The following is a 27,721-nucleotide window of genomic DNA, read 5'->3' on the forward strand; positions in this document are numbered from 1 at the left end:
CACACAGACGCAGGGATTCAAACCCAGGACCTTCATGTTGGGTTTGAGTCACTTGGTTAGCCCAGTGAATGGATGGATGCCTCTTTTTAATTTTAGTATCATTTTACAATGTAAAAAGCAGGGAATTTGAAAGTTGATCTCTAATTTTTATCTGTACCATGTTTCCGAAGGCATAATTTATTCCTCCCGCTGCCTCAGCAGAGCAGCAAACATCAGGACAAGGACAGTTCCCACCCTGGCTTTTATGGCGTTATTTTTGTTTTTTTACGTGCGCTCAAATTTTTTTTTTTACGTGCGCTCAAAATAGTGGCACAAAAATAACGCCATACCTGTAGGTGGACACATCAACCTTGCTAACTTTAGCGTGTGTTTATGTCTTCTATAATGGCTTTACTGAAAGTGCGGTTAAAAGGCAGTTTCAGTATCATTAACGTGCCCTGTTCCCAGTTTACTCGAGATAAGTGGAATTTGATTGAATCTGTTTCCTTTTCTGCGCAACTTTAAGGTTTTATTTCTGTTTAAAAGAAGGAAACCCCAAACCTTGCATTCCCGTTTATTCCAGTGTGATTTCATATAAATGAGCAGGTTTGACGTCGACGCACGGGTATTAGAGAGCTGCCGGGCTGTGAGGTGGGGGTCTCCGAGAGTATAAGAGGTGTACACACAGCTAGAGCGCACAGATGCAGCTGCCCGCTTCCGGGGGGGCACTTACTCTTCGTCCGTTTGGATAGAAAACTCTTACTCAGAGGCTCTAATCTGCACGTTTTTTGGAAACTCTCCTGCTCGCCTTTTCCACTTCTTCCCTCCAGTCTGACTAGTTCTTTTTCCTCCTGTGTCAGTTTAAATCTTTGCCTTTCTTCTCACTGTTGCGCGGTTAAGTTTTCATCACCGAGGACAGAGTGGGCAGCACTGCAGCATGGAGCCTTACACGGTCCCCGGAGCTCAGCTCTCCCTGTCCGACCTTTACTCCGTCATCCCCTTCAATGTCACCCTCCCGGCTGATGAGAGCGACTTAATGAGCGACAGGCTGCAGAACTACACCGAGCAGCAGAATCCGGCGAGGAGCGCCGGGGGTATAATCATAGCCATATCCATCACGGCGCTCTACTCCGTTATTTGCGTGGTGGGACTTCTCGGCAACGTCCTTGTCATGTACGGAGTGGTCAGGTAAACACTATCATGCTTTATTAGCACAGTTACTTTAATGAGTTTGTGGCTGTTGATGAGAGCAACAAAACCCACTTTATGCCTAATGCAAAGCTTCATTTGGGGGTTTCAGGCCCCAAATACGTGCTGATTTCAAATCAAATTCAATTCAATTCAAATGTGTTGCTTTAAGTTTTCTTCAGTTATCTCAAGAGCTTTTCTAAATACAAATAAAATTTATGTTTTCTGAGGAAATGCACACGAATTAACAAAAAAATCCCAATCAGACCCTTGTAGGATACACGTGATGTATATACCGGAAAGTTGCTTGCTAATTACCCATCGATTGCTCCTTTCCTGCACTTTTTTAGTGTCTGTGTCTGTGTTGAGCCACAAGTGTGTACTTGCACTGCACCTGCATTTGTAGGTGAAATATGCGCATGCCAAACAAGTGATTTAAGATTCCCTGCATAAACCATGAGATTGGTCTTTTATTATTTCTGCATGAAGCAACAACATGCACCAGTTTCATACTAAAGATGGTTGTTATGACTGACTCAGCCTTGCCTCAGGGAGAGAGGGCTACTCAAATAGTCTTCATGAGCTCAAACTGATCTGTGGACCTTCAGCTGCACGCTCCTCTTCACTGAGTGTGATGGAGCAGAGTAGAAATGGAAATCCTGCAGCTAGAAGGACCGACGGAGACAGCATTTGGTCTCTTTATATAACTGTAGGTTATATGCCCTAGTTTTAAGATTATTATTGTAATAATAATAATAATAATAATAATAATCCATCCATCCATCCATTCGCGTCCGCTTATCCTTTTCAGGGTTGCCGTGGGCGCTGGAGCCTATCCCAGCTGTCATAGGGTGAGAGGCAGGGTACACCCTGGACAGGTCGCCAGTCTGTCGCAGGGCCAACACACAGGGACAGAGAACCATTCGCACTCACATTCATTCGAATGAATAATAATAATAATAATAATAATAATAATAATAATTATTATTATTATTATTATTATTATTATTATTATTATTATTATTATTATCATTCCATTAGTGGGTGTTGACAGCATTATTGTCAGTCCAAGGTCTGACTCTAAAAAAAGAAAGAAATAAACCCTGTACGCACTTATTTCCCTGAAAAGCCTCCCAGCCCTAACCTGCATGATGAGGAAAAAATATAAACAAATAAATAGACAAGAAAAAAGAGCTTATATTGCTTGCTTCTTATCCTCATTTATACCTCCTAATCTCAGATATTCTCTTTATCCCCAATATCAGCCAAAGTATTAATCACGACTCTTGGCTGGAAAATTGAAGAAGCAGGTAAAATTAATTTAGGAGGCACCAGCTTTGGGGTAAAGCAGCTGTAAAAATGTGACAAGATCAGCAAAAAATAATGCAGTTATATATCTATCTATATCCTAGCTATATCCTAGCTGCTGGTCATATTTCAGCCTATGGAGGGAACAGTAGAAGACAGCAGCAGGGGGAATCCAAACAGAGAAATAACAGAAAATCTGGAATGTATGCTGTGGCAATCAAAACTGATCCATATTCAGAGCTCTGAGGTATTTCCATTCAGGTGTTGGCGTGAAAAGATTGGGGAAAAATAAGCCACCTAAACACAAAGGGGAGCAAGGGAGGAAGGAGGGAGACAAAAAGGGGATGTCTGAGGAGTCAGCAAAGTCAGTGAGTCACACTGTGAAGCGATTTACTTTACAATGACGTCACATATTTCAGACAGCACCCACACCTCCATGAGACGGGAAGCTCGAGCACAGTAACCCAGTGAGAATGTATCATCTCCTGTGGAACATCTGTAAGCTCTGAAAGTAATGATCTTATTAACAAAATCTTAGAGTTGCCTTCAAATGAAAAGTTTGGCATTCTGTAATAGCTGTACTATGGATTTATGAGCTCATTAATACACGAAATAACAAAATGCTTTAGGTGAATTTGTTTTGTAGTGCCTTCGTGTTTGCAAAAACTGGAGGCATGAATAGCAAAAAAGCAGGGGAGTCTCCAGAACTATAATATTTGACAGATTACATTTTCCTTTTTTCTTTTTTAAAGCTGCATTTTAAAGCACTGTTTTTATCAACACGATGTTCGGGTAAAGAACCCACGACTTCTAAATTTATCTCACTCTTCTTACATTTTCAAAAAAAAAAAACCCAAAAAAGATCCACAAAATACGGTTAAACAATCTTGAAGAAAACAGTAAAGGGACCTTGTGTAAGTCCATCCACTGGAGGGCAGATTGCAGCCTGATCGTCCCTGGTCAAAATATCATCTTTGTGCACTTCTACTTGATAGACAATCAATGCGTGCTTTTCCTCATTGTTTTGTGGAACAAATACATTTTGTATAATTTCCATTTGACATAAATTGGCTGCAATTCAACCAACATTTTAATTAAAAAAATACAGCATTAATAATATGGCAGTTATGTCCTTTAATTTTTCTTTCAGGAATTCTGTTCGTAAGAGGCTAACATCCTGATTGATTTAAGACTGCTGACTGTGTTAAGAATAACTGCACACACTGCCTTAATGCCACCTGTACTACAAATAATAACCGGATGTTAAGCCACAGGAGAATTTTCCTAAAAAATTCAGAAATTTAGAAAAAGTAGGATTTCTCCATAATGTTAGGCTTGAATCCCATCTGTTTTATAGAACAACAGTAATGGAGCGATTTAGAGAGTAAAAACTGTTATAACCGACAGTACTGTTTTATTATTATCGAAGGTGTATTGGAGTAGATTTTGTGTTGTATATATTTTGCTGTATTTTCCGAATGTAGGGCCAGTGCATTTATATAGCTGAAAACTGTGTATTTTTATATCCAAAATTGCAAAGGTGTGGACCCAGGAATCAGGACAATGCAGAATTGAAGTAAACATTTGAGGAACTCTAATTTGATAACATCCATCCATCCTCTTCCGATTATCCAATTGAGGGTTGCAGGGGGCTGGAGCCTATCCCAGCTACCACAGAGTGAGAGGTGGGATACTTCCTGGACAATTTGTTGCAGGGCAGTTCGACTATATGAAAGGTTTTTAATGTCATGTTAATGTTAATGTCATTTTATTGTCTTTTCTCAAAAATTCTAAGTTTTCGCCTCAAAATACTAATAATACTAGCTATAAATTCAGAATTCCACTTTTAATTTATAATACTGTATAATGATTTTCTTTTTGCCATCTCAGATAAATGAAAAAGAGCTTAATTGATATTTATTTATTTAATAGTGATGAACTCTGATGGAACAACCAAATATCACAGCAGTGTTTATTGGACATGCTGGTTTAAGTTGCAGTACCAGCAGAGGGCGATATTTTATTACAAGACAACATGAATATGGTTAAAGAGACATTCCGAACACATTTACATGTAAATACATATTAGCCAAGAAGCTTCATTGTTTCTGGCATAGAAGGAGTCTGCAATGTACTTTATACCTTCCTTGGTCACTAGCCAAGTGTTGGCTTTAATTACATTATCTCCCCCTACTGGTAATACAACTTAAGCATGCGTGTCTATTTCACGGTTAAGAAGATGCAAGGGGTGAGATCCACATGGTGAACCAGTGTGTCCATTACACTCAATGCTGTGATAATTGAAGATGGGCACAGTGACTGTTTCGGAGGAATGCATTGTTTTCATGATCCATGCAGAAAGTTACAGCCAAGTTCAACAGTTATATTGTCATCACTGTTAAAGTGACTTGGTGGTGCAGTACAGTGTTACTACAGCATTTCGTGTGACGTTTCAGCATAATACCTGAAAGTCCCTGGTCCCAGACTAGAAAGAGACACAACTTCCTTTGGGGTTGTGTCAGGGGCTGTGAGAACCTCTTATGAATAAGTAAACAGTAGCCTCTGTTCCTTCTGTAGCAGTATTGCAATGAAATATTTGAGAATTTTCTGCCATACATGGGGTGAGATCGATGCAGGCTGAACAGAATGGCAAACAGTACTGGGGGTGTTTTGCCAAGGGGTGACCTGCATGCATGGATGAATAAATCAATAACTAGAACTAGTTTATTTACTGCCACGTGTCAGCTTTGATAATAATAAACCAAAAGCCCATTTGAAAGCATCCATCTATTTTTTTTTTAATATAATGAATTTTGAATTTGTGCCTCCACTTAGGTCCTTCGATAGAAACACACACACGCAAACATGCTCCACATTTATAGCAGAGTCTCCCTGGATGCTAGCGTCATTGTGGATGTCACACCGGTCTGACGTGACCTGACAGCCTGTTTTCTGATGGAGAGCATGACGCAGACGCAAACACACGCTTCAAGCGATAGTCCATTCAGTTACACAGGGCAGGATCCTTTTATCTTCCACAGGTTTTCCACCTTCTTGCTGCTGCACTGTTTAGATAAGAACCAGTTCAGTGCTCATGCAATATACTGTCAAGTGGGCTAAATTTGAAATCAGATCGATATGCAGGTAATGGAAGCTGGGCTCAGTTTGTGTGAAAATAGACTCTTACTGAGCTTCTTCTTGTGGATTATTGTTCAATCTCTACTGAGACAGTAGGTTTTGAAAACATTTACAATTTATGTTTTGGATGTTCTGTAATGGGAATATTGTGGAATGACAAAATTTAAAGTTAATTACTGGGGTTTGAAATTTGCTTGGAAATATTGTAGCTCGTTGCCAGTAGGAACATGACTGTGTGTGTCTGAGAGATGGCAGTCAGTCTGTTCATTTCCTGGGCTGAGTCAACATGGCGACTGCATCCCATGGCTTGTCTTGCATCTCACACAGCAGGGATTGATGTCAGTGTGCGCTTGTGTTTGTGTCCATGTGTACCCTTCAGGGGAGAGTCGAAGCTGACTTTTGTGTCAAAACTGAAAGGTCTGATGTAGTCACAAAATGTATTGTAACTTTAAGCTGCACTGAGATGAAAGATAAGGAATTATCTAAATGCAAATCTTAAGTCTCTGTAGCTCAGTGTATCAAGAAGCACTTCAAACTGCTGATGGTCATGTAGTAGTGTGGAGGAGATTTTCTTTGCACACTTTAGGTCCATTGGTAGTAGCTGAGGATCAGCACAGCATTGCCGCACCAGCCTGTGCTAATAATTGTCATGATGTGTGTGGAGTTTGGAGCCAAAATGCAGACTAGAAAAACAGATTGGAATAAATGAAAATGAGCCCTTATTCAGGTGAGCCAGCAAATCCAGATGACAGAGGGAAACTGAAAGCAAACCAAAAGAGAATACACAGCAGGACCAAACAGTATGACTCAACAAAGCACAGTGGGAGACAGAAACAATATACACATGCATAGGATAACGAGAGGATGGGCAGCAGGTGGGAAAACAGCTGACAACAATCAAGGGAGACTAGACACGAGAAGCAAACACAGGATGAAGATAAAATAAAAAAGGAAGTACCAAACTATGCCAAACTATGGAATCGCAAACAGGGACAATGACGACTTGACAAGGAACAGGGAACACAGGGAAGGGCTGATAACTGAAATAAGGGAACTAATACAAGCCAACGAAAGTCAAGAAAATAAACCAGGTAATCATGATAGTAAGAACAGCGAACAAAGCACACATTATCACTGCCAGATAAAACTTGAAATACTAAATATGAAAGAGAGCGCAACCAAGGCAAAGCATAGTATTAGATCAAACTTAAAATGTGAAACACAGCAGACAGAAATGAAAGGTCCCAAAGAGAAAATCCTGAGGTAAAACCCAGGATCATTGAAAGAACAGTGTACCAGTCTTGTAATGGCTGCCTTAAACACATGGTCCCTTTTCCCTTTTACATATAGAAATTATGTAAAAAAAAAAAAAAAGTAAGCTTTTAATTCCAAGATTTATCTTTAAGGACAAAATTTTAAAAACCTTAAAGATGAGACAGAAGCAGAGATGTTTAGCTGTAATAGACCATATTTTCTTGCATCATAATAAACTTAACTAGTATGTTAGATAAATGGATTACCAATTACTCATTATTTGTATCTATCCAAGCATAAATACACAGCAGTTATTTTGGGCCATAAGATTGAATAATAATAATAATGGATTGGATTTATATAGCACTTTTCAAGGCACCCAAAGCGCTTTACAATGCCACTATTCATTCACTCTGACATGAACGGGTGCCTAATGAGGAACATACAAGCATAATCATTTTATTACTTCTTTAATAATTATGAGCCCAAATCCAGAGTTTGTGTTGTTCATAAAATAATGTTTAACCCTTGGTGTTTTAATAATAATCTTCTCAGCAACTTGCGGCACATATGGTTTGATTGTTACTATACAACTGGGTGCCATATTTCATGTTTTTGTACTTGGACAAAATGACGATACAATAATATATAGATGAATAATTAAAGCTTTAATAACAATAAAATAAAAATGTCCCAAGTAGTGCTACCAGTGTTAATCTCGTTAAAATGACATAACTGCATTAACACAAATCTCCGTTAGCGAGTTGGCGTGCGCGGGCCTGCACGGGGTCAATGTGTTAGCGCGGTTAGCTCGTTAGCGCGGTTAGCTCTTTAACACGTTAGCGCCATCCAGCCCCATGCACGCTACCTTGCTAACAAAGATTTGCCGCGTTAATGCGCTTATGGCGTTTCGTCATTTTAACGAGATTAACGCTGACAGCACTAGTCCCAAGTTTGAGGTCTGAGCTGTGATGGAGCTCAAATCTCAACTTTTGGACAGCTACTGAGTATCAGATCCTTTCACTATAAAACTCTCACAGTATGTAAAGCCTCACCTGTCTGAGGTGAAGAAAAGTGCAGACAGAGAGTTAAGGTTTGGTTCTGATAGGTCTTGTCGCTCCGATATAATGAAAACCACATCTGTGGGTTGCAATTTACTTGCTTTCAGAAATCTCACAGACTCCGCTGTAGGTAAATTTAAAATAAACCTTTAGTGTTTTTTTTAAATAATCTCACAGGAAAGTGAGTAGAACTCAGTAGACAGCAAACATCATTTCCTGGAATGACAAATTTTTTTATTTTTTTTTTGCCTGTCTCGTTTGGCTCTTTTGCCATCAGAATTATTGTCTAAAGGCAAAGAAAGATGCCCAACTGATTTACTTTACCAAATTGACCATCCCAGCCTTGCCATAATGGTCCATTTGATTCACCTTTTATTGTTTATTTTATTTTCACTTGCTGAATACGGGACAGACTTGACTGGGGGAAAGAAGGGGAGAAAGAAAGAGGGAAAGAAACAGCTGAGAAGAGGGACGGGGGAGAAGGGCAAAAGACAAAAACCAACAGAACGGGCAGAAAAAAAAAGAGAAGAAAAAATGCATATATCGATCACCTGGGTCACCTGCTGAGAAAGAAAAAAGAAAACAAGCAGAAGAGAACAAGAGTAATAGAATAAACAACATCACAATGATATATGGGAATATGACAGTAAATACTAAATGTTAAACATTATTGTGCAGCACATAAGATCAACAGAACACAGTGTGCTTTGAGGTAGGAGCCAAAAAGGGTGTAGTTTGTGGGTGTGATCACCCGTGTGTACACCTGTGAGCATGGACGCGCTTGTTTTTTTTAAAAGGTTCCTTCATGTAATGATCTGCTAGAGGGTGGGGGGGGGGGGGGGGGGGGGGGGCCACAGCCCCGTCCTCCAGGGCATGAAGCAGGTATGGAGGAGATCAAAACTCCAGACATCCAGAGGCCCCCAGAACACAAGAGACCAAGGAAGACCAACAGAGGGGCAGCCGCGCCACTGTCCCAGAAAGAGCTGAGGAGAGTCCCAGATGAGGGGTCACTCAGCAGCCGTGGAGCAGAAGCCAGGGGGAGTTGCAGTGACGCGCCCGTGAGCTCCGCCGGCAGCCAGCCGTGCCTGAGTGACCGAGCCCCAGGCCGAGAGGCCGGGGGCACCCCACCTCCGAAGTGGCCCGAGCGAGCCCCAGGCTCCAGGCCCCGATAAGCGGCCGCCAAGGAGTGAGCCGGTGTGTACCTGGACGCCCATCCCCAGACACAAAGAACCACCAACGCACCGATGTCTGAGGGGGTCCGCCACTGGCAGGGGAAGTGGTGGTAGGGGGAGATAGGCCTCCAAACCTTGGAGGGCCTGAGATGTCCCCAGAGAGGTGGCGCCTGATACCCAACCTGACATATAGACACAGACATACAGGCACACACAGATACAAACATCCATTCCCACCCTCATGCTCTCAATTTTTTTTATTAACCTCCTCCACAGCTCTTTTCTCCCCCAGCAATTTAAGAACATAAACTGTGTCTTTTGCATTTACTTTAGGGGAAATATCTACATTTCTAGTTCATAAGCTGTCAGTATCAAAAATGGATGTGCTCCTCAGAACATCAGTAATATGATCTTTCCTTTTTCGCAATTCTTGTTCATCCTCCCAGGCTTTCAGTATTATCTGCATCATTATTTTATAGCAGCGTGGGTAACGTTATCCTAATCTTCTAATATTTTCATTAGTCTGCTTACTCATATATGATTCTCAAATTCTTAATTTATCATCACACAGATGTGTCTCCATGTACATGATTTGTGTTGTGGACAGAGGGGGTTTTCACCTGCCCCATATGCAGTGTTGGGAAGGTTAGTTTTAAAATGTATTCCATTACAGATTACAGAATACATGCCCCAAAATGTATTCTGTAACGTATTCCATTACGTTACTCAATGAGAGTAACATATTCTGAATACTTTGGATTACTTAATATATTATCATGCTGTTTACAACTACGTGAATGTACTATTGCTGTGTGATTTATTACTGTTACTGAAGGTTCGCGGCTCCGAACCCGTAGTAAAGGGACCTCTGACTAATACGGCGGGTTCCGTGTCGGGCTTGTAGCTGAAAAATAGCTTTACTTTGTTGTGTGGGTCAACTTTACTTGCGAGAGACAGAGAGAGGCGTTGAAAGACTGCTCCAACGGAACTTATTGTTTCGGAGGAAAACACGAACACAGTGTACAGTCGAGTCTTAATAGCTTACTTACAACTGGGCTCGTCAGGCACTCTTTTTGGCTGCAGTGGTTATTATTATATTTACATGCTTCCAGCTCCCGTTTTTGCTCGATGACAACTCGTACTTTTCCTTTTTCTCCCCTCCCTCGCTCACAGACACATAACGAGTATGGCAGTCCATTCTCCGTGCAACACGGACTACACTGCCTATGATGCTACATTCTTTAGAGCTATACCTGTAGCATTCTGCCTATTAGCTTAGCACAACAACAACAAAAAGGCGCTCTCTCACCCAGGAAACACGCAGAGAGAGAGCATCACCCTGTAACCATGGCAACCGTAACGCTGCCGCCTGGAACAACAGAACGTAGCTGTCAAGCAAAACCCAAACAGTCCTGACCCGCCACAATATGAAACAGGGAAGTACCGCCGTGTAATCCATTTATTTCAACAAAGTAACTGTATTCTAAATACCACCTTTTTAAACGGTAACTGTAACGGAATACAGTTACTCATATTTTGTATTTTAAATACGTAACGGTGGTACATGTATTCCGTTACTCCCCAACACTGCCCATATGGGCTCCCACGCAGTCTTTATTAAATATCCTGACTGTGGGTCAGCAGAACCAAATGACAAGCGTCAGTGTTAATGTTGACTGGTTGACAAGTGGGTCAGAATAAAGGCTGAGAGCACCAGGAATGGGAGAAGTGTAAAAAACACCTCAAAGAAAATACTTCAGCTCTTTGGGTGCTTTGACTTTGCTCTTCTCTGCGACTGGCTGATGGACTGGCAAGAGTAGCCCACATACCGGTTGTGCACTGCTTCCATCTGGCAATGGAGCGCACTGGAAATGAAAGTTTTTATAACAGTGTGCAGGGTGCAGCAAGCACAAGCAGCAGACTTTGAAGAGCAGATAAAATTAATTGCTTAATATTTATTCCATCTCTGTGGTAACCCTTGAGCTGGTGACTCCTTAGGCAGCCCACTAGTTGGCCTAAAACAAAAAAGCTTTTCCTGAGTGCACTACTGCACTGCTGAACAATGCAAACCAGAGGGGCTCAAGAAGTGGGCATCCTCAATACTAAATAAAAAAGTAGGTGTATGCAGAATATTTACTTTTACCCTGTGGTAGAACACAAACAGTGACAACAGTGTGCTATAACGCAAATGGTAATAAACAATCTTATGTTTTCCTTTAAGAATTTTCTAAGCATTTCTTGTAATTTAATTACAAGCATTTCTTGTAATTAAATTAAATGCTTAATTTAATTTTAGCATTTAATTTAATTAAATGCTTAAATTAAGCATTTAGTTTAAGCATAATTTCTTAGTTTAATTTAAGCAAATTAACTAAGAAATTATGGTACTATAATTTCTTAGTTCTGTTGTGCTTTCAGTTGACATCATTCATATGATTTAGGTTGTACCTTGGTACGATGTGAAGGTGGTTCACATCGTACCAAGGTGCACTGCCATTGTGACTTATGCTGCAGGCCTAACCAGCACTGGAGCAGGTTCTGTTCCAAATTAAAGAGGTATGGGATGTACTAAACAACCAGTCCTCCACAAAATACAGGGAGTGCAGAATTATTAGGCAAGTTGTATTTTTGAGGAATAATTGTATTATTGAACAACAACCATGTTCTCAATGAACCCAAAAAACTCATTAATATCAAAGCTGAATGTTTTTGGAAGTAGTTTTTAGTTGGTTTTTAGTTTTAGCTATTTTAGGGGGATATCTGTGTGTGCAGGTGACTATTACTGTGCATAATTATTAGGCAACTTAACAAAAAACAAATATATACCCATTACAATTATTTATTTTTACCAGTGAAACCAATATAACATCTCCACATTCACAAATATACATTTCTGACATTCAAAAACAAAACAAAAACAAATCAGCGACCAATATAGCCACCTTTCTTTGCAAGGACTCTCAAAAGCCTGCCATCCATGGATTCTGTCAGTGTTTTGATCTGTTCACCATCAACATTGCGTGCAGCAGCAACCACAGCCTCCCAGACACTGTTCAGAGAGGTGTACTGTTTTCCCTCCTTGTAAATCTCACATTTGATGATGGACCACAGGTTCTCAATGGGGTTCAGATCAGGTGAACAAGGTGGCCATGTCATTAGTTTTTCTTCTTTTATACCCTTTCTTGCCAGCCACGCTGTGGAGTACTTGGACGCGTGTGATGGAGCATTGTCCTGCATGAAAATCATGTTTTTCTTGAAGGATGCAGACTTCTTCCTGTACCACTGCTTGAAGAAGGTGTCTTCCACAAACTAGCAGTAGGACTGGGAGTTGAGCTTGACTCCATCCTCAACCTGAAAAGGCCCCACAAGCTCATCTTTGATGATACCAGCCCAAACCAGTACTCCACCTCCACCTTGCTGGCGTCTGAGTCGGACTGGAGCTCTCTGCCCTTTACCAATCCAGCCACGGGCCCATCCATCTGGCCCATCAAGACTCACTCTCATTTCATCAGTCCATAAAACCTTAGAAAAACCAGTCTTGAGATATTTCTTGTCCCAGTCTTGACGTTTCAGCTTGTGTGTCTTGTTCAGTGGTGGTCGTCTTTCAGCCTTTCTTACCTTGGCCATGTCTCTGAGTATTGCACACCTTGTGCTTTTGGGCACTCCAGTGATGTTGCAGCTCTGAAATATGGCCAAACTGGTGGCAAGTGGCATCTTGGCAGCTGCACGCTTGACTTTTCTCAGTTCATGGGCAGTTATTTTGCGCCTTGGTTTTTCCACACGCTTCTTGCGACCCTGTTGACTATTTTGAATGAAACGCTTGATTGTTCGATGATCACGCTTCAGAAGCTTTGCAGTTTTGAGACTGCTGCATCCCTCTGCAAGATATCTCACTATTTTTGACTTTTCTGAGCCTGTCAAGTCCTTCTTTTGACCCATTTTGCCAAAGGAAAGGACATTGCCTAATAATTATGCACACCTGATATAGGGTGTTGATGTCATTAGACCACACCCCTTCTCATTACAGCGATGCACATCACCTAATATGCTTAATTGGTAGTAGGCTTTCGAGCCTATATAGCTTGGAGTAAGACAACATGCATGAAGAGGATGATGTGGACAAAATACTCATTTGCCTAATAATTCTGCACTCCCTGTAGTGTCAACATCCCTGGAAGATTGCCAGGATATCAGTACACAGATAGTACAAGGCTCCACAGTTTTTTACTGGCTAGTAAGTCTTTGTCATCCCCTGATGTACATCAGTAAGGAATATAGAAAATAGTACTGTACTCCTTAATTTTCTTTTTTTCTTATTTTTCTGTTAGCTGGCCACAACTACAATTTTAGTGTTCTATGCATCACAATACAGTGCAGAAACAAGTAGTAAATACAAAGTAAACACAAAGTTTTTAAGGGTTTTATTTATTTTTTTTAAAAAAGAAAACTATCCGAATCAACTTGGCCCTAAAGTAATAAAAAGTAATTGTCCTTCCACCTTGTTAAATCATGAATTAAATGTGATTAACCACATCTTTTATTAAAGCTGAGCTCAATTTCACTACCCACACCAAGGCCTGATTATTGCCAAAGCTGTTGAATAAAAAATTACTTGAACAGCACCTGTGAAATAGGCTAAAAGAAATCAAATAGCAACACACCGTGCCTTCGTGAAATCGCTCGCTCTGCTGCAAGCAGACCTACCCATGCTTGTGACTGTTCAGATGCTGCCAGTCCCACCAATTTCATATGAATACGCTTGTACCCAGATTGGGAATCCCTGGGTTGACTTTTCAACTTAATTACAACCTTCATATGCCACTTAGCCTGATTGCTGATATTAAGATAAATGAAGGCAGATTAAGTAAATATATCCAGGGTATGTTGAAACTGAGTCATAGTATAGGCACCTGTACAGGTACATGCTTGTAGGGATGTCATCATCATACATTTCTAAGCATGAGAAAAAAAATGATATATGCAGGCAAAAATGGTATAAAGATCTTAAAAAAGTGAAAAAAAGAAATTAGAAGCCCAAGAAATCATGATAATTATTTCATAACATGTCTTTCTTTAATGGTTAAAAGTATAAGGCTGTGTGCAATGGATTCTTCATGATCCAAAAAAAAAGATATTTAATTTTTATCAGTGTCTGACTCTGTGTTTCTACATCCTTCCTGGTTTGTTGGGATTTATATAATTCTGAGCTGTCAATATTTGATTAAGGGATCTAGGTAAGCTAAGGGATCACTTGTTGGGATCACTGGTGTGCTGACAAGGTGAACAAGCAGAAATTACCTTCAGAGCCCAGGAAACAGGATGGATAGCATTACTAAGACACTCTCAGTGTGCATCATCGTTTGCTTAGAAGTGAAGGTCAGGGACCCCCGCTGCAGCCCACTGCTCTGAGACTTCTTTTTTCATTCTGTGTTTCATTACTGTTGAAGAGGAAATGATTGGATAGCTGTGACAGCCACTTAGCATGATGCCCGTGGTTTTAACCCAAAACAAGCAAACAAACAAAAATGTGATTAAACTACAGGAACAAGATTTTCCGCCTGTCACCTTTATATGCTGAAAGCTGACTGTGACTGAACCTCAGGACCACTTGTATTAGTGCCTATCAGAAAAATACTTCTGCATAACAACCTGTCAGTGTCTGGTGTAAAATTTATGTTGAATGTCAATGTGTCTTTTGCTTGTTGCCTGCTGAGAGCATGCATACTGTGCAGTCCAGACCAAAGCAATAATACTAAAACAGAGCCTTCCATGCAGGCGCTTTTCCCTTCTTCGTGACATTTTGTTTTTTGATTTCTTACAATCCAGCCAAGCTAGTGCATACTAGCATGGATCTGACACAGCTTGGCAGTGGCTATACCTCAGGAGCTACAGCAGGGCATCTCTTAATCAGAAGGTTGTTCTGACCAGGTGTTTCAATCCCTGGTTGCTCTAGTCTGCATGCCAAATATCCTTGGGTCAACTAACCCCAAGTTGTTCTCTGACCGCATCCATCGGAGTAGGAATGTGTGTGTGAATGCTAGATAAAAAGCACTTAAGTATAGATGAGCTGCTTGTATGAACGAGTGAATGAGGCTTGTTGTATTACATGGTTTGAGGGACTAAAATGTCAGCGAAATAGTCTACAGCCAAAAGCTGATTTATATACTCAAATTTGAACAATCCTACTACCGTGTCATTTCCACTATTTCCACTATTATGTCATATCAGAGTGGGTGTTATATCACTGAGAATCCCCTACAAGTTGCAAGTACAAGCGTCTGTACTTCTTTAAGGTTCCTTGAAGATGTATCACTTCTCATCCGAGAAGCTTCTTCAGTTCTTCTGAGAGCAATTGGCAAAGTCTACGGATAAGTGTTTGGTTGACTCTTCATGGCCAAAGAAAAAGAAAAAGAAAGAGAAAGAGGGATGATAAAGGCAGGAATGAGGAAGGAGAATTAAATTGGTGCAGCAGGAAAAAAAAATAGATGACAAGGTGCAGTTATATCATTTTAGAAAGTTTGCAGAATGATTAGACATTCAGGGAAGAAGAATGCTGTAGCTCTAACTGGTGGTACCTCACAGCTAACTGTTTTTTCAGGCACTCCCACAGTGTTCAATATGTCTCTGATGTGTGCAAAGTCATTTGGATGCATTATATTTCTGGCCTTTCCATTCCACCATTGTCCTTTTGAAATTCAAAACTAACTCTATCATAAGTTTGACTTTTCTGTGTTGCTGCACTGAATTACTGTAGGTAATTTCTGCAAAATTTTCTGTGTGCTACTGCTAGTTATTCAGTCTCTGCATAGCCTCCTGAATGATTAACATTTCATATTTGATGGCAATTTTCCCGCCATAATTAGTAAGAGGTGTAAAAGATAAGATAGCCACTTGCATGGAACAAAAAAACTAGCAGCTTCTTTGACATGGAACACAAGATTTAAATGCAGCCTCTAATTAATTACACCAGTAGTTTTCCTTTTATGAATTATGATAAAGCCCGTTGCTCTTATAAATAATTACTAATTTGTTAATGGTCTGTGTCAGTTTTACCTTCAGCTGAAAAAAAGAAACAGATTGAAATGAAACATTGATGTCATTTAGAGACTAAAGCTGATGCTGAGAGTGAATAATAGAGCAGCTGTTGAGACGTTTTGACAGCATTTGTAATTATAAATTCCTGATTAAGCCGACATTCGCTTTAGACTAATTTATTACTTTAAGAAATCTTTTCTATCAGACTACAGAGTTCTTTCATTAATATACTTGTAGTGGAAAAACTCCCAAAGATGATTTAACTCTTAAGGCCTGACCTAATATGACACGCTGCAACTGTTCTACAACTTAAAAAAATGACATGGCCTAATTATGATTTATCTCATAATAATCTAGATCCAGTTAATGAAAAAAAAATGAAATGCCGGCATTAAAGTAGATTTTTTTTTGTATCAAAGTGATTCAGTCATGGTTGTTAGTGTATCTAAAAGGACACAGAAAAAAGATCTATTGATTCAATAGAATTAGATTTTAAAATATAAACGACTGTGATTGAGTTATTGGATACAAACCCCTCTAATTTATTGAGCTCTCACTACATGTTGTGGCTTGAAAAAAGACTCACTAAAACATTTGAGAGTATGATGACCTATCTACTGCTTTGGCTCTACAATGGGTCACAACAGCAGTTTGCAGTCTATTTACAAGCTGTAGGAGCTTGTAAATAGTGTAAATAGTGAAACCCACATTAAATGTATCTACAGTATATTTTGCACTATTGATCTGCATTTCCTACACAATTATTTCTGCATGAGGGGAACCCTCATGCAGAAATAACAGTGTATTAAGTAATCTGTATTAAGTAATCTGTTACATATTACCTATAAGCTTTTGAAAAAGTAATACAATAATTACTCCCTGCAGAAAGTACTTAAACGACTTTAACATGTCCTGAGATGCATTGTCTCTAGTTAACCTTTTATGGCTTAGCCTCTCATACATTTATTTTTACATTTTTTACATATCAACACAAATAAAAAGCCACAGTGATTCCACTATAGAATCATGGACAGGTACAAATGAGGTTGGCTTCCACTAGCTGATGTTCTGCTTGAGCATGGTTTAGGCTTTACAATAATATTGTTATCTTTTTCTGCTATAAAATGAAATGTCAATATCTCCAATGTTAAAAAGTTAAAGATAGAAATGGGGGGGGAAAAGCAACATTTTTTTCTTGTTAAAATTATAGACTACAAAGAAAATATGCTGGAAATGAGCTACAAATGAAGCATGTGACTTGAATCTCTTTTGTACTATGAGCACGCCAGTGTGAATTTGGGTTAATAAAACTGTCACCGTCCTGGATTTTAATCCCAAAACCTTTGAGTTTCTATGAGATCTGAAATAATAACTTATTAATTATTATTATTATTAATTACGCTCCTAGCCTTTAATTATTGTTAATGATGAGGTTTTGACCCCTAATTAAATGTCATTAATATTCCAGACACTTGTTACTTGTTGTGTTTGAGTTGCAGTGACTGTTTTGGGTTTATGGAGTTTGAATGAGTTGCTGTTCTAGTGTTGGCTTTGAATCCTTGGTTTCAGTTCTTACAGTGGGGCAAAAAAGTATTTAGTCAGCCACCGATTGTGCAAGTTCCCCCACCTAAAATGATGACAGAGGTCAGTAATTTGCACCAGAGGTACACTTCAACTGTGAGAGACAGAATGTGAAAGAAAAATCCATGAATTCACATGGTAGGATTTGTAAAGAATTTATTCGTAAATCAGGGTGGAAAATAAGTATTTGGTCAATAACAAAAATACAACTCAATACTTTGTAACATAACCTTTGTTGGCAATAACAGAGGTCAAACGTTTACTATAGGTCTTTACCAGGTTTGCACACACAGTAGCTGGTATTTTGGCCCATTCCTCCATGCAGATCTTCTCGAGAGCAGTGATGTTTTGGGGCTGTCGCCGAGCAACACGGACTTTCAACTCCCGCCACAGATTTTCTATGGGGTTGAGGTCTGGAGACTGGCTAGGCCACTCCAGGACTTTCAAATGCTTCTTACGGAGCCACTCCTTTGTTGCCCGGGCGGTGTGTTTTGGATCATTGTCATGTTGGAAGACCCAGCCTCGTTTCATCTTCAAAGTTCTCACTGATGGAAGGAGGTTTTGGCTCAAAATCTCACGATACATGGCCCCATTCATTCTGTCCTTAACACGGATCAGTCGTCCTGTCCCCTTGGCAGAAAAACAGCCCCATAGCATGATGTTTCCACCCCCATGCTTCACAGTAGGTATGGTGTTCTTGGGATGCAACTCAGTATTCTTCTTCCTCCAAACACGACGAGTTGAGTTTATACCAAAAAGTTATACTTTGGTTTCATCTGACCACATGACATTCTCCCAATCCTCTGCTGTATCATCCATGTGCTCTCTGGCAAACTTCAGACGGGCCTGGACATGCACTGGCTTCAGCAGCGGAACACGTCTGGCACTGCGGGATTTGATTCCCTGCCGTTGTAGTGTGTTACTGATGGTGACCAGCTCTCTGCAGGTCATTCACCAGGTCCCCCCGTGTGGTTCTGGGATCTTTGCTCACCGTTCTCATGATCATTTTGACCCCACGGGATGAGATCTTGCGTGGAGCCCCAGATCGAGGGAGATTATCAGTGGTCTTGTATGTCTTCCATTTTCTGATGATTGCTCCCACAGTTGATTTTTTCACACCAAGCTGCTTGCCTATTGTAGATTCACTCTTCCCAGTCTGGTGCAGGTCTACAATACTTTTCCTGGTGTCCTTCAAAAGCTCTTTGGTCTTGGCCATGGCGGAGTTTGGAGTCTGACTGTTTGAGGCTGTGGACAGGTGTCTTTTATACAGATGATGAGTTCAAACAGGTGCCATTCATACAGGTAACGAGTGGGGGACAGAAAAGCTTCTTACAGGAGACGTTACAGGTCTGTGAGGGCCAGAGATTTTCCTTGTTTGAGGTGACCAAATACTTATTTTCCACCCTAATTTACGAATAAATTCTTTACAAATCCTACCATGTGGATTCATGGATTTTTCTTTCATATTCTGTCTCTCACAGTTGAAGTGTACCTCTGGTGCAAATTACTGACCTCTGTCATCATTTTAGGTGGGGGAACTTGCACAATCGGTGGCTGACTAAATACTTTTTTGCCCCACTGTATTTTAACTTTGGATATGAGGAGAAAAGCAATTAACTTGTAGTTTATTTTTGGGATTTGGTAATCTGGAAATTAGCAAGGCAGTGCAGTCATAAATTAAACTAAGCCTTTGTTTGTAATCAATTCCAACATGGAATTATATCTAATTATTTCTATAATAACTTTATGAAAATGACTAGAGGTAAAATGGATCTAAAGTAGGTAACAGAATAATTGAAATATCCGTTTTCCCTGATGAAGCTCAGTTGGTAGAATGGTCGCCCCATGATCGGAAGTTTGGATGTTCAAATCCACTGAACGGCTACCCTGAGGTACCCCTGAGCAAGGTACCGTCCCTACACACTGCTCCCCGGGCGCCTGCTTAGTGGCTGCCCACTGCTTCACTGAGTGAATGGGTCAAATGCAGAGAAAGTAATTTCCCCACGAGGATGAATAAAGTATACATTATTATTATTATTATTATTATTATTATTATTATTATTATTATTATTATTATTATTAAGAAAGGACAAAAATGCACCAGTAACACAAATGACAATTTTTTTCTATTCAAATCTCAATTCATGGGCCTTTATGTCATCTATTCTCTACATACACTATTTCTCTCTCCAACAAGCTAATAAATTATACCCAAATAACTATATGATTTTCAGTTCAACAGCAGCTGCAAGTAGACTGGACCAGGGAGGCAACTGTGAGATGATCTGAAATAACCTGTTTTTGACTGGGGAAAAAAATCGTTAAAAAATATCAGTTTCTTTTTAACTTTTACTACACCTTCTGTCTACTTTGTGACCACAACCAGATACACCAAGATGAACACTGCCACAAATATCTACATCTTCAATCTAGCTCTTGCCGATGCCTTGGCCACCAGCACGCTGCCCTTCCAGAGCGCCAAATACCTCATGAACACCTGGCCATTTGGGGATGTCCTCTGCAAGCTCATTATTGCCATCGACTACTACAACATGTTCACAAGTATCTTCACCCTCACAATGATGAGTGTAGATCGCTACATCGCCGTGTGCCACCCAGTCAGGGCGCTGGAGTTTCGGACGCCTGTCAAGGCCAAGTTGATCAACATACTCATCTGGGTCCTGTCCTCGGCAATTGGTGTGCCTGTCATGATCATGGCTGTGACCAAAGTGGCAGACAATGGTAAGACTGCAAGTCCATGTTCTTTACCTCTTGGTAATATTTTAAGATGATTTCTGAATTAATTATATTGTTTCAAAAATAAGGCTGAATATGTATGGTTACTGAGTGCTGGTTGTTGTAGTGGAGAACAAAGGTAATTCTGCATTCATTTGAATAATTTGCATCTATCAGGCAAACCTTGTGGTCCTTTAGTTGGAAATGAAACTGTACACAAGGAAATGCAACAATAGCGGCAACTGATTCTGAATCAATACTCTGAACTGTTCATTGTGTATTCTAAGAGCAAGGAGAAGAGCCTCTGAAGCATCTACACTACTTGATACAAAAACTGTCTAATGAAACCTAAGGTAATATGTTCCAGGAGACAGATTCTGTAGTTGAGGGTAGGTCCTTTTGAACTGCTTTTCCAGATGTCTTCTTTTGTTTGGTGCCACAAAGTAAGTACAAGATTGCATGAGGATTACTCATTTTTCCAAATAAATGTATTTGGTAATGAAGTCACAGCCTTCTCTGATAACCTTTAGCAAATCTTTGAAGGAACATAATGTAGAAAAAAAACAACTATGTATCGCTGAAATACTATTGCCGAAATATAGTTGCCGGTATAGGAGGTAGTGTGCCCTTTATTTAGCAAAGTGTGTAATCCTCAGTTGTGTAATCCTACTAGAGACTTCACAGTGTGTTCCAAAAATCACATATCTGCTGCCCAAGGCAATTAAAATTTTAAAAAGTAATCTAACAGACATTTAGCAGTGACAGCTGAGAAGTTGTGTCTGACAGGATGCATTGAAGTGATAAGTTTAAGGTAGTTTAAGGTGTTTTAAGTGTGACGTCATTAGCCGTGTCTGGGCCCAAACTCCGCTGCAGGTCCATAAGCCAAACGATCACTGCGGCATCACTGAGAGTTAAAAACTGTTTAAATTCTTTCATCTGTAATAAAATAATCATTGTGGCTGCTCTACCAGATGTAACAATTAAGTTTAGCATCCAGACATCCATGAAAACGGAATTTATTAAACTTAACGGAGTTAGAAGTTAGCAAGGAGTTAGGTCACTAATTTCCATCTAAATATAATATAGCCCGTCCTGACTGAGAAATTTCTAAAACAAATTAAGACGTACAGCTCTGCTATCACTTCCGACATAAATGAAGACAGGAAAGTAAACAGCAGTGGCGTTTGTAGGGTTACTTTAGTTTGGCTAGCTGATATATAACGATGTGCTACGTGATCGCTAGCGACACAGCTATGTTAGCTTAATATAAACAGTAAAGGTGGAGGATGAATGCTAACTTTTTTCCACTCAATAAATGTTAACGTGAGGGTGGGAGAACAACTGAGATAATCCATCCACAATACGAGGTTAGTCATTAATATACTGCTGCATGGGCTGGGCCGTAGTTACATCGTAAGATTTTAAAAACTGAGCGTTAAAATGAACAGTGACAATAAACACCGAGAGAGGCCGACAGTGATCACTGCCTGTTTTTAGGGGCTTGTTGAGATTAAATAGAACAAGATACAAATCATTAAAACATGTTAAAAACACAACAGCCTTATTAAATGCAGAGTAGTTTGGGCCCTGAAGCAGGATTCATCAATTATAGACCGAATAGTGTGTTCCTGAGGTGTTCAGAGCCCATTTTATATAAAGTGAAGAGCACTGGTCCTGACCAAGCATTAAGAATTGGCACTGAAAAATAAAACACTTCCACTTTCCATATGAGGAAGTTACATTTACATAGAGTGAATGAGCTACTCCAAATATGCACCTTGCTAACCCAAACTAAAGCAAGAAAAGCATAGAAAATATCATTAATGATTCTAACTTGTGATTTTGTAATATCTAATAATTACCACCAAAACAGTTTATTCTCCCACAGAATCAGCTAAATTGATTATACTAGTATTAATTGGAATTTTTCTTTTCTGTCTGAAGCTAATTTGGTATTTGTTCAGTTCGCTCTTGATGGCTTATAGACAATATGATAATGTCTGTGAATTCTCTGAAGATCAGTCTCTGCTTTGCCAAAGATTGTCCTCAGTGCCAAAAAGTAAGGACAATCAGGGATGAAGCATAACACATTTTATAGCCCTATAAAGTAAATACAAAATGTGGGTGGAGGAGACGCTTCCTCTCTCATCTAACACTCAGTCTTGCAACGAGCTGCCTGAAAATCAGTACATAAAATTACAGCTTAATCAGTTGTATTGTTAGAGTATAGCTGTTGGCCATTATGAGGTATGTCCCACTATGATGTGCAATAGAGTGATAATGAGGTGATCTTTTTATCAGACAGTTTGGAGAAACTGCTGTATCTCTGCACCCTAGCTGATGTTTCTGTGAAAGACTCAGAGGGGTGAAACAGAGTTACAGCAAATCCAGACTTTATCCTTGGGTCCACATCTTGTTTTATTTAGGCTCCTGTATGTGTTATTGGGTTTCTCACAGTCTGTAGCTACAGAGTTAGCAGCTCAAGGCTCACCTTGTTGTGTGTTAAAGTCATATAAAGTCACTGCTGATCCTTCAAACCATGCAGCAGACAGTCAACACATAGCTATTAGTGCTGCACAAAGACAAACATTGTAACAAATGCACCAGCTGTAACAAAGTTGTGCCATTTCAGCTTAAGCCTTCGTTTCACTTGGACATTCCTGTACAGCTTCTAACGCTGAAGACGGCGTCTCGTGTCATTTAAAGGGTTTAAATTGAGCAGACGCTTTGCAAGCAGCTGAGCGTACACAGCAGTGAGGAGTTGATTGGGAGATTTTGTCTCTGATTAGGAGGAAATGTCTACCGCTGCCATTGGATGTACAGTTTGTGTTTACCATGGTCAGCGTCGCGAGTGGCGAGATCATTTAAAAGTAGTTGAATCTTCACAAAAAACCTAGCAACGTGAGCATTGCTCTCATTTTCAAAGAAATACCTTTCTTTGCTTTGTTGAAGACCTCTTTTCACTTTGTTAATACATAATTAGACTGCTTGACCGTGAAGGTGTTGACAGTACAGCTTTATTGATTTTCATAATTTAATATAATTTAAATTCCCCTTTGTTTTTATTTTGATTCAGTGTTGCTGCAAATCAGACATGCATGCCAATGAATAAAACTGGAAATAGTTGAGTCTAGGCTTAAATTTGGTTGATCCTGACTTAAAACCTATTCTATACACTGCTCTTGACAAAGATCAACTGAAGACTACCATGCCAGAAAACTTTGAAAAGATTGCGAAAGTCTGCCACCCTCTTACAGCTAAAAACAATATGTTATTATCAGTCAATGTTTTCAGATATAACCTATTAGATTTCTCAAAGATGGGGGCTCTTTGCAGGGTCGCTGATTGCAAGACTACAACTAAACTCCCTTTCAGACTATTTTCCATCCTGCTCCAGGGAGAAACTGAAAAACTGTTGAACAGTGGAGCAGAAACATAAGGAGTTTTTGGCCACAGTCTCCCTCGTGTGTGCAATGTTCTATTCTGTTCAGACAAAAACGGGTTAAAAGAACAAAAAGAGGAAGATGCTGCAGAATGTGAACATGAGGCTGAGAGAACAGAGAGTTCAACTCAATCAGTCAGTCGATCGATATGTTCAGTCCTGTTCCCTCTCCGGGGATGCAAAAGTGCAGTGATCAGCCTAACAGCAAGGAAACGTGAAATGTGCAAGTAGTGACTAATCTTTCAAAAAATTAAAATATAAAGAGTGAAGGGATTGTACAGTAGTGTATTCATTGTGATGGTTGAAAAGACAAACTATAAAAATAACTGGGTGCACATGCATAAAATGTGTGTATAAATTCAGTGATGCAGGTCTGTACTGGGATGATATTAAAGTTTGAGTTGCCCGCACAAGTAAAATCCAGCTGTAAGTTTACCTAACCTTATTTTCTATAAGTGTGTGCCTAAAGTTACACGTAAATTACATGTCACTACATGTGTAATTGCTTCTATAACTTTTGAAAAGTTATTAGCTTTTGCTTTATTCTCTCTTCTTCAGCACTTTAGGGGACTTTTTATCTCTTATTGTGTGAACAGTTGAGTGCAACATTATGAAACCTTCCATGACAGACTGTCTGAATTTAAAAGTCTGCACTACACACGAAAGGTTCTTGATCTTGTACCACAGCCTTCACTGCAGTTTTTTGGATTTGAATCCTGTGGTTTTTGCTCTGATCTTTCACAGATGTTAATTAACATCAGCCCTATTTTGTCTAACGCCATCAAAATGTAACTGTTCTTTTTTTTTTTCAGGTAAAACCACTTGCATGTTAAAGTTTCCTGAGCCTGACTGGTATTGGGACACGGTGACAAAGATCTGCGTCTTCATCTTTGCTTTTGTGGGGCCTGTGATGGTCATCACCATATGCTATGGTCTGATGATCCTGCGTCTGAGGAGTGTTCGTCTGCTCTCAGGCTCTAAGGAGAAAGACCGCAACATGCGCCGCATTACCCGCATGGTCCTGGTGGTGGTGGCGGCCTTTATCATCTGCTGGACCCCCATTCACATATTCATCATTGTGAAGACCATGATAGAAATTGACAGCAGGAATCCCTTTGTGATAGCTAGCTGGCATCTGTGCATCGCTTTGGGGTATACCAACAGTAGCCTCAATCCTGTCCTCTATGCATTTTTGGATGAAAATTTCAAGCGATGCTTCAGGGATTTCTGCCTCCCCTGTCGGACCCGTGTGGAGCAAAACAGTCTGACCAGAGGCCACAACACCACCAGGGAGCCAGTGTCCATCTGTGCTCCAACAGAAGCAGGAAAGAAGCCGGCATGACTAGGCATGGACCGGGTCCCCCATTGCTCTCGTTCAAGGAGGATCCAGCAAGATCTCCAATCAGAAGTCACCCAGATCTCCACAACAGAGTTTTAAGAGATATTTTCAAAGGAAGAGTTGACATAGGCAAATCTTGTTTTATTCTCTCTAATTTGGCTGTCAAACGAGACATTCAAATGAATAATTAAAGGTAATGGAAAACAAGTTCCACTTTCTATTAAAGTTCTTACTGTCCCCCCTCAAAGTGATGCCTTACAGAGGCACTGAGAGTAGAATGATATTGATGGCCTAAAATGTTTTATCAAGATAATGAAACAGTTCATAATTTAGGGATCGAAAGCTGAACTTTCTGATGACGCAAAAAGGGCAAAGAAATCCCTGAAGGAGTCTGTCTCAAAAAATGTCATTCATATGGCATTTATCTTGGTACTATAATCGAGCAGAGAATGACTGATGTACAAAAAGCCAAAAGTTTAAAACAATGGCCTTTTCAAATCCGACTTTGCCATTTCATCAGAGACATCTGATGTGGATTAAAAAACTGAAAAGTAAGAATTTTGGAGATTAACTCTTTCCATTTGTACATTTAACATCATCTCATAATAAGTGAGCCTTACAGAGGAGAATCACACAACTCTTGCCCACCGACAGCTGGATGATGAATTACAGTGTAGTTTGTTGCACAATGGCAGCAACTCTCTACATGGAGAAGCAGGGAATTCTTGTTTGGTATTCCGTGTGATTCAACCACCCTTTGGGTATTTTTTTGTATTTTTCTTTGTTTTAAAAAGAGACACGTGGTGTGTGCTGAAAGACAATTTTGGACTCAGTGGATTTGAAAAAGGTCTGTCATAACAGATGTAGAATCAGAATGGAGCCCACTCTATGGGGTTTGTGCTTAGAAAAAGACAGAATAGCATCAAACCACTTGTGTTTGGATTTCCATGGGCTTCTTCTCTGCTTACCTACTTGACTTTCTGTAGTGGTGTCAAGCGCACAGAAAGCCTCTGAGCAGAATCACTAAAGGAGGATAAACCTGCCAGTGGAAGAACACTGTCGGCAGCCACAACACTTCACTCATTGTATTGGTCTATTGTTCTGACTGAGACTGGCTTTATCTCATTTTCTAGACTTCCATCCTGATGTCAAACTAACTGCTCCAAGGGTTATTAAGATTATTGATCATTTTTAAATTAGAAAACTGTTATACTGAATATCTGTAGCACATTTAAGACAAGTAAGATGGCATTAGCCAGAGCTAAATCATTCGTGGTGATTTATGTGCTATGACGGGACTCGACATGAATCAAACTCCGTCAGTGTGAAGGTAATGATCATTTCAGCTTTGCATACACAAAGAGTTGTGTTAGAGATAATAATCTGAGTTTATATGAATTTGCTCTCATGTGGAAATATTTCCGAGACAGTCACGGTCACACTGGTGAGTGCTGAAATGCATAGTTGACTAAATGAGGTTAATGTAGCAGTAAAAACACATCGGAGCAGACTGTGAATGAAAAGATGGTGGAAAATGAATCAAAAATGTAAATTTGTACATAATGTTTAGCTTTTACATTACAACACATTTGGCTTCAGTCACAGATAAAATGACCACAAGGTACGTCTGTGGTTCTGTATTTTTCCTTTACGCTTTGCTTATATTGACATTTGATAATTCTTGATATTTCATCACCTTGCTTTTGATCTATGTGGCTCTAAAATATTTAAGAAAAAAAAGCAAAAAAGAAAGAGAAGCAAAATAAGTGTTTACAGTTTGTTTGGATATGAGTTTGTGTTCCGTTTACAGATTCAGCAATTTCCCTTTGGACTGGCTGTGGACTTCCCCACAGAGATATGGTCAGAAGAGAAAAACAAACATACAAACAAAAAATCTGTTTGCAGCAGGATATTGATACTTTTTGTAGTGTATGTTTTCTTACAGTGATAATGTGTGATATAAAGTGTAATGTGGTGTATATACCTGCTCTGCTTAGCTCTAAGTGCCAAATCTGTCAGGTGTGCAGAATACATCTGAGCTGCTGTTATCTTTGCAAAATCAAACGATATCTGGCTGGAATGTACAGACGTAGCTATCCCAAAGGATGACAAGAGTGTGTAAATTTCTTTTTTGACTAAATTAGCAATTACTACAAAAAGCAAAGCATGAATCATGTGAATTCAGGGTATGAATAAGTAAAATGTATGTGCATGATTTACACTGTACAACCAGGATTAGCCCTGCTTATGAGGCTTTGTCATTCTTTTACACTCAGATACTTTCCATAGCTCGATACAGAGAGCTACAAAAGGAATTGTATTTTCTCTGTGTGAGTCCAAACCTGAAAAATAAGTAATATACTACCACCATCTTTATTTGTCCATTCTAGTCATCTAATATTGCTTCAATGGATGTGGAGGCTTAAAGCTTTACCAGGGAGATGGTGCTCAGGCAGTTGAGCTGAACATCTGACCACTTTGATAAACC

At 39.8% G+C, this 27,721-nt stretch overlaps 1 protein-coding gene across 1 annotated transcript; it reads left to right on the top strand.

Moving 5' to 3' along the window:
- Positions 1-695: 695 nt before the first annotated feature.
- oprd1a (opioid receptor, delta 1a) lies at positions 696-27,721 on the top strand. The gene is made up of 3 exons (XM_080863597.1): positions 696-1,167; positions 20,103-20,458; positions 24,707-27,721. Exons 1-3 carry the CDS (start codon positions 917-919, stop codon positions 25,234-25,236), a joined length of 1,137 nt encoding a protein of 378 aa, XP_080719723.1. The 5' UTR covers positions 696-916; the 3' UTR covers positions 25,237-27,721.

The sequence above is a fragment of the Rhamphochromis sp. 'chilingali' genome (assembly GCF_963969265.1).
Source record: "Rhamphochromis sp. 'chilingali' genome assembly, chromosome: 17".
In the NCBI taxonomy this organism is placed as follows: domain Eukaryota; kingdom Metazoa; phylum Chordata; class Actinopteri; order Cichliformes; family Cichlidae; genus Rhamphochromis; species Rhamphochromis sp. 'chilingali'.

Excerpts from the sequence above, each read along its gene's own strand:
- oprd1a (XM_080863597.1), top strand. The coding sequence starts at position 917 with ATGGAGCCTTACACGGTCCCCGGAGCTCAGCTCTCCCTGTCCGACCTT. Across the intron at positions 1,168-20,102 it reads GTCATGTACGGAGTGGTCAG|ATACACCAAGATGAACACTG; the intron begins GTAAACACTATC and ends GACCACAACCAG. Across the intron at positions 20,459-24,706 it reads GACCAAAGTGGCAGACAATG|GTAAAACCACTTGCATGTTA; the intron begins GTAAGACTGCAA and ends TTTTTTTTTCAG.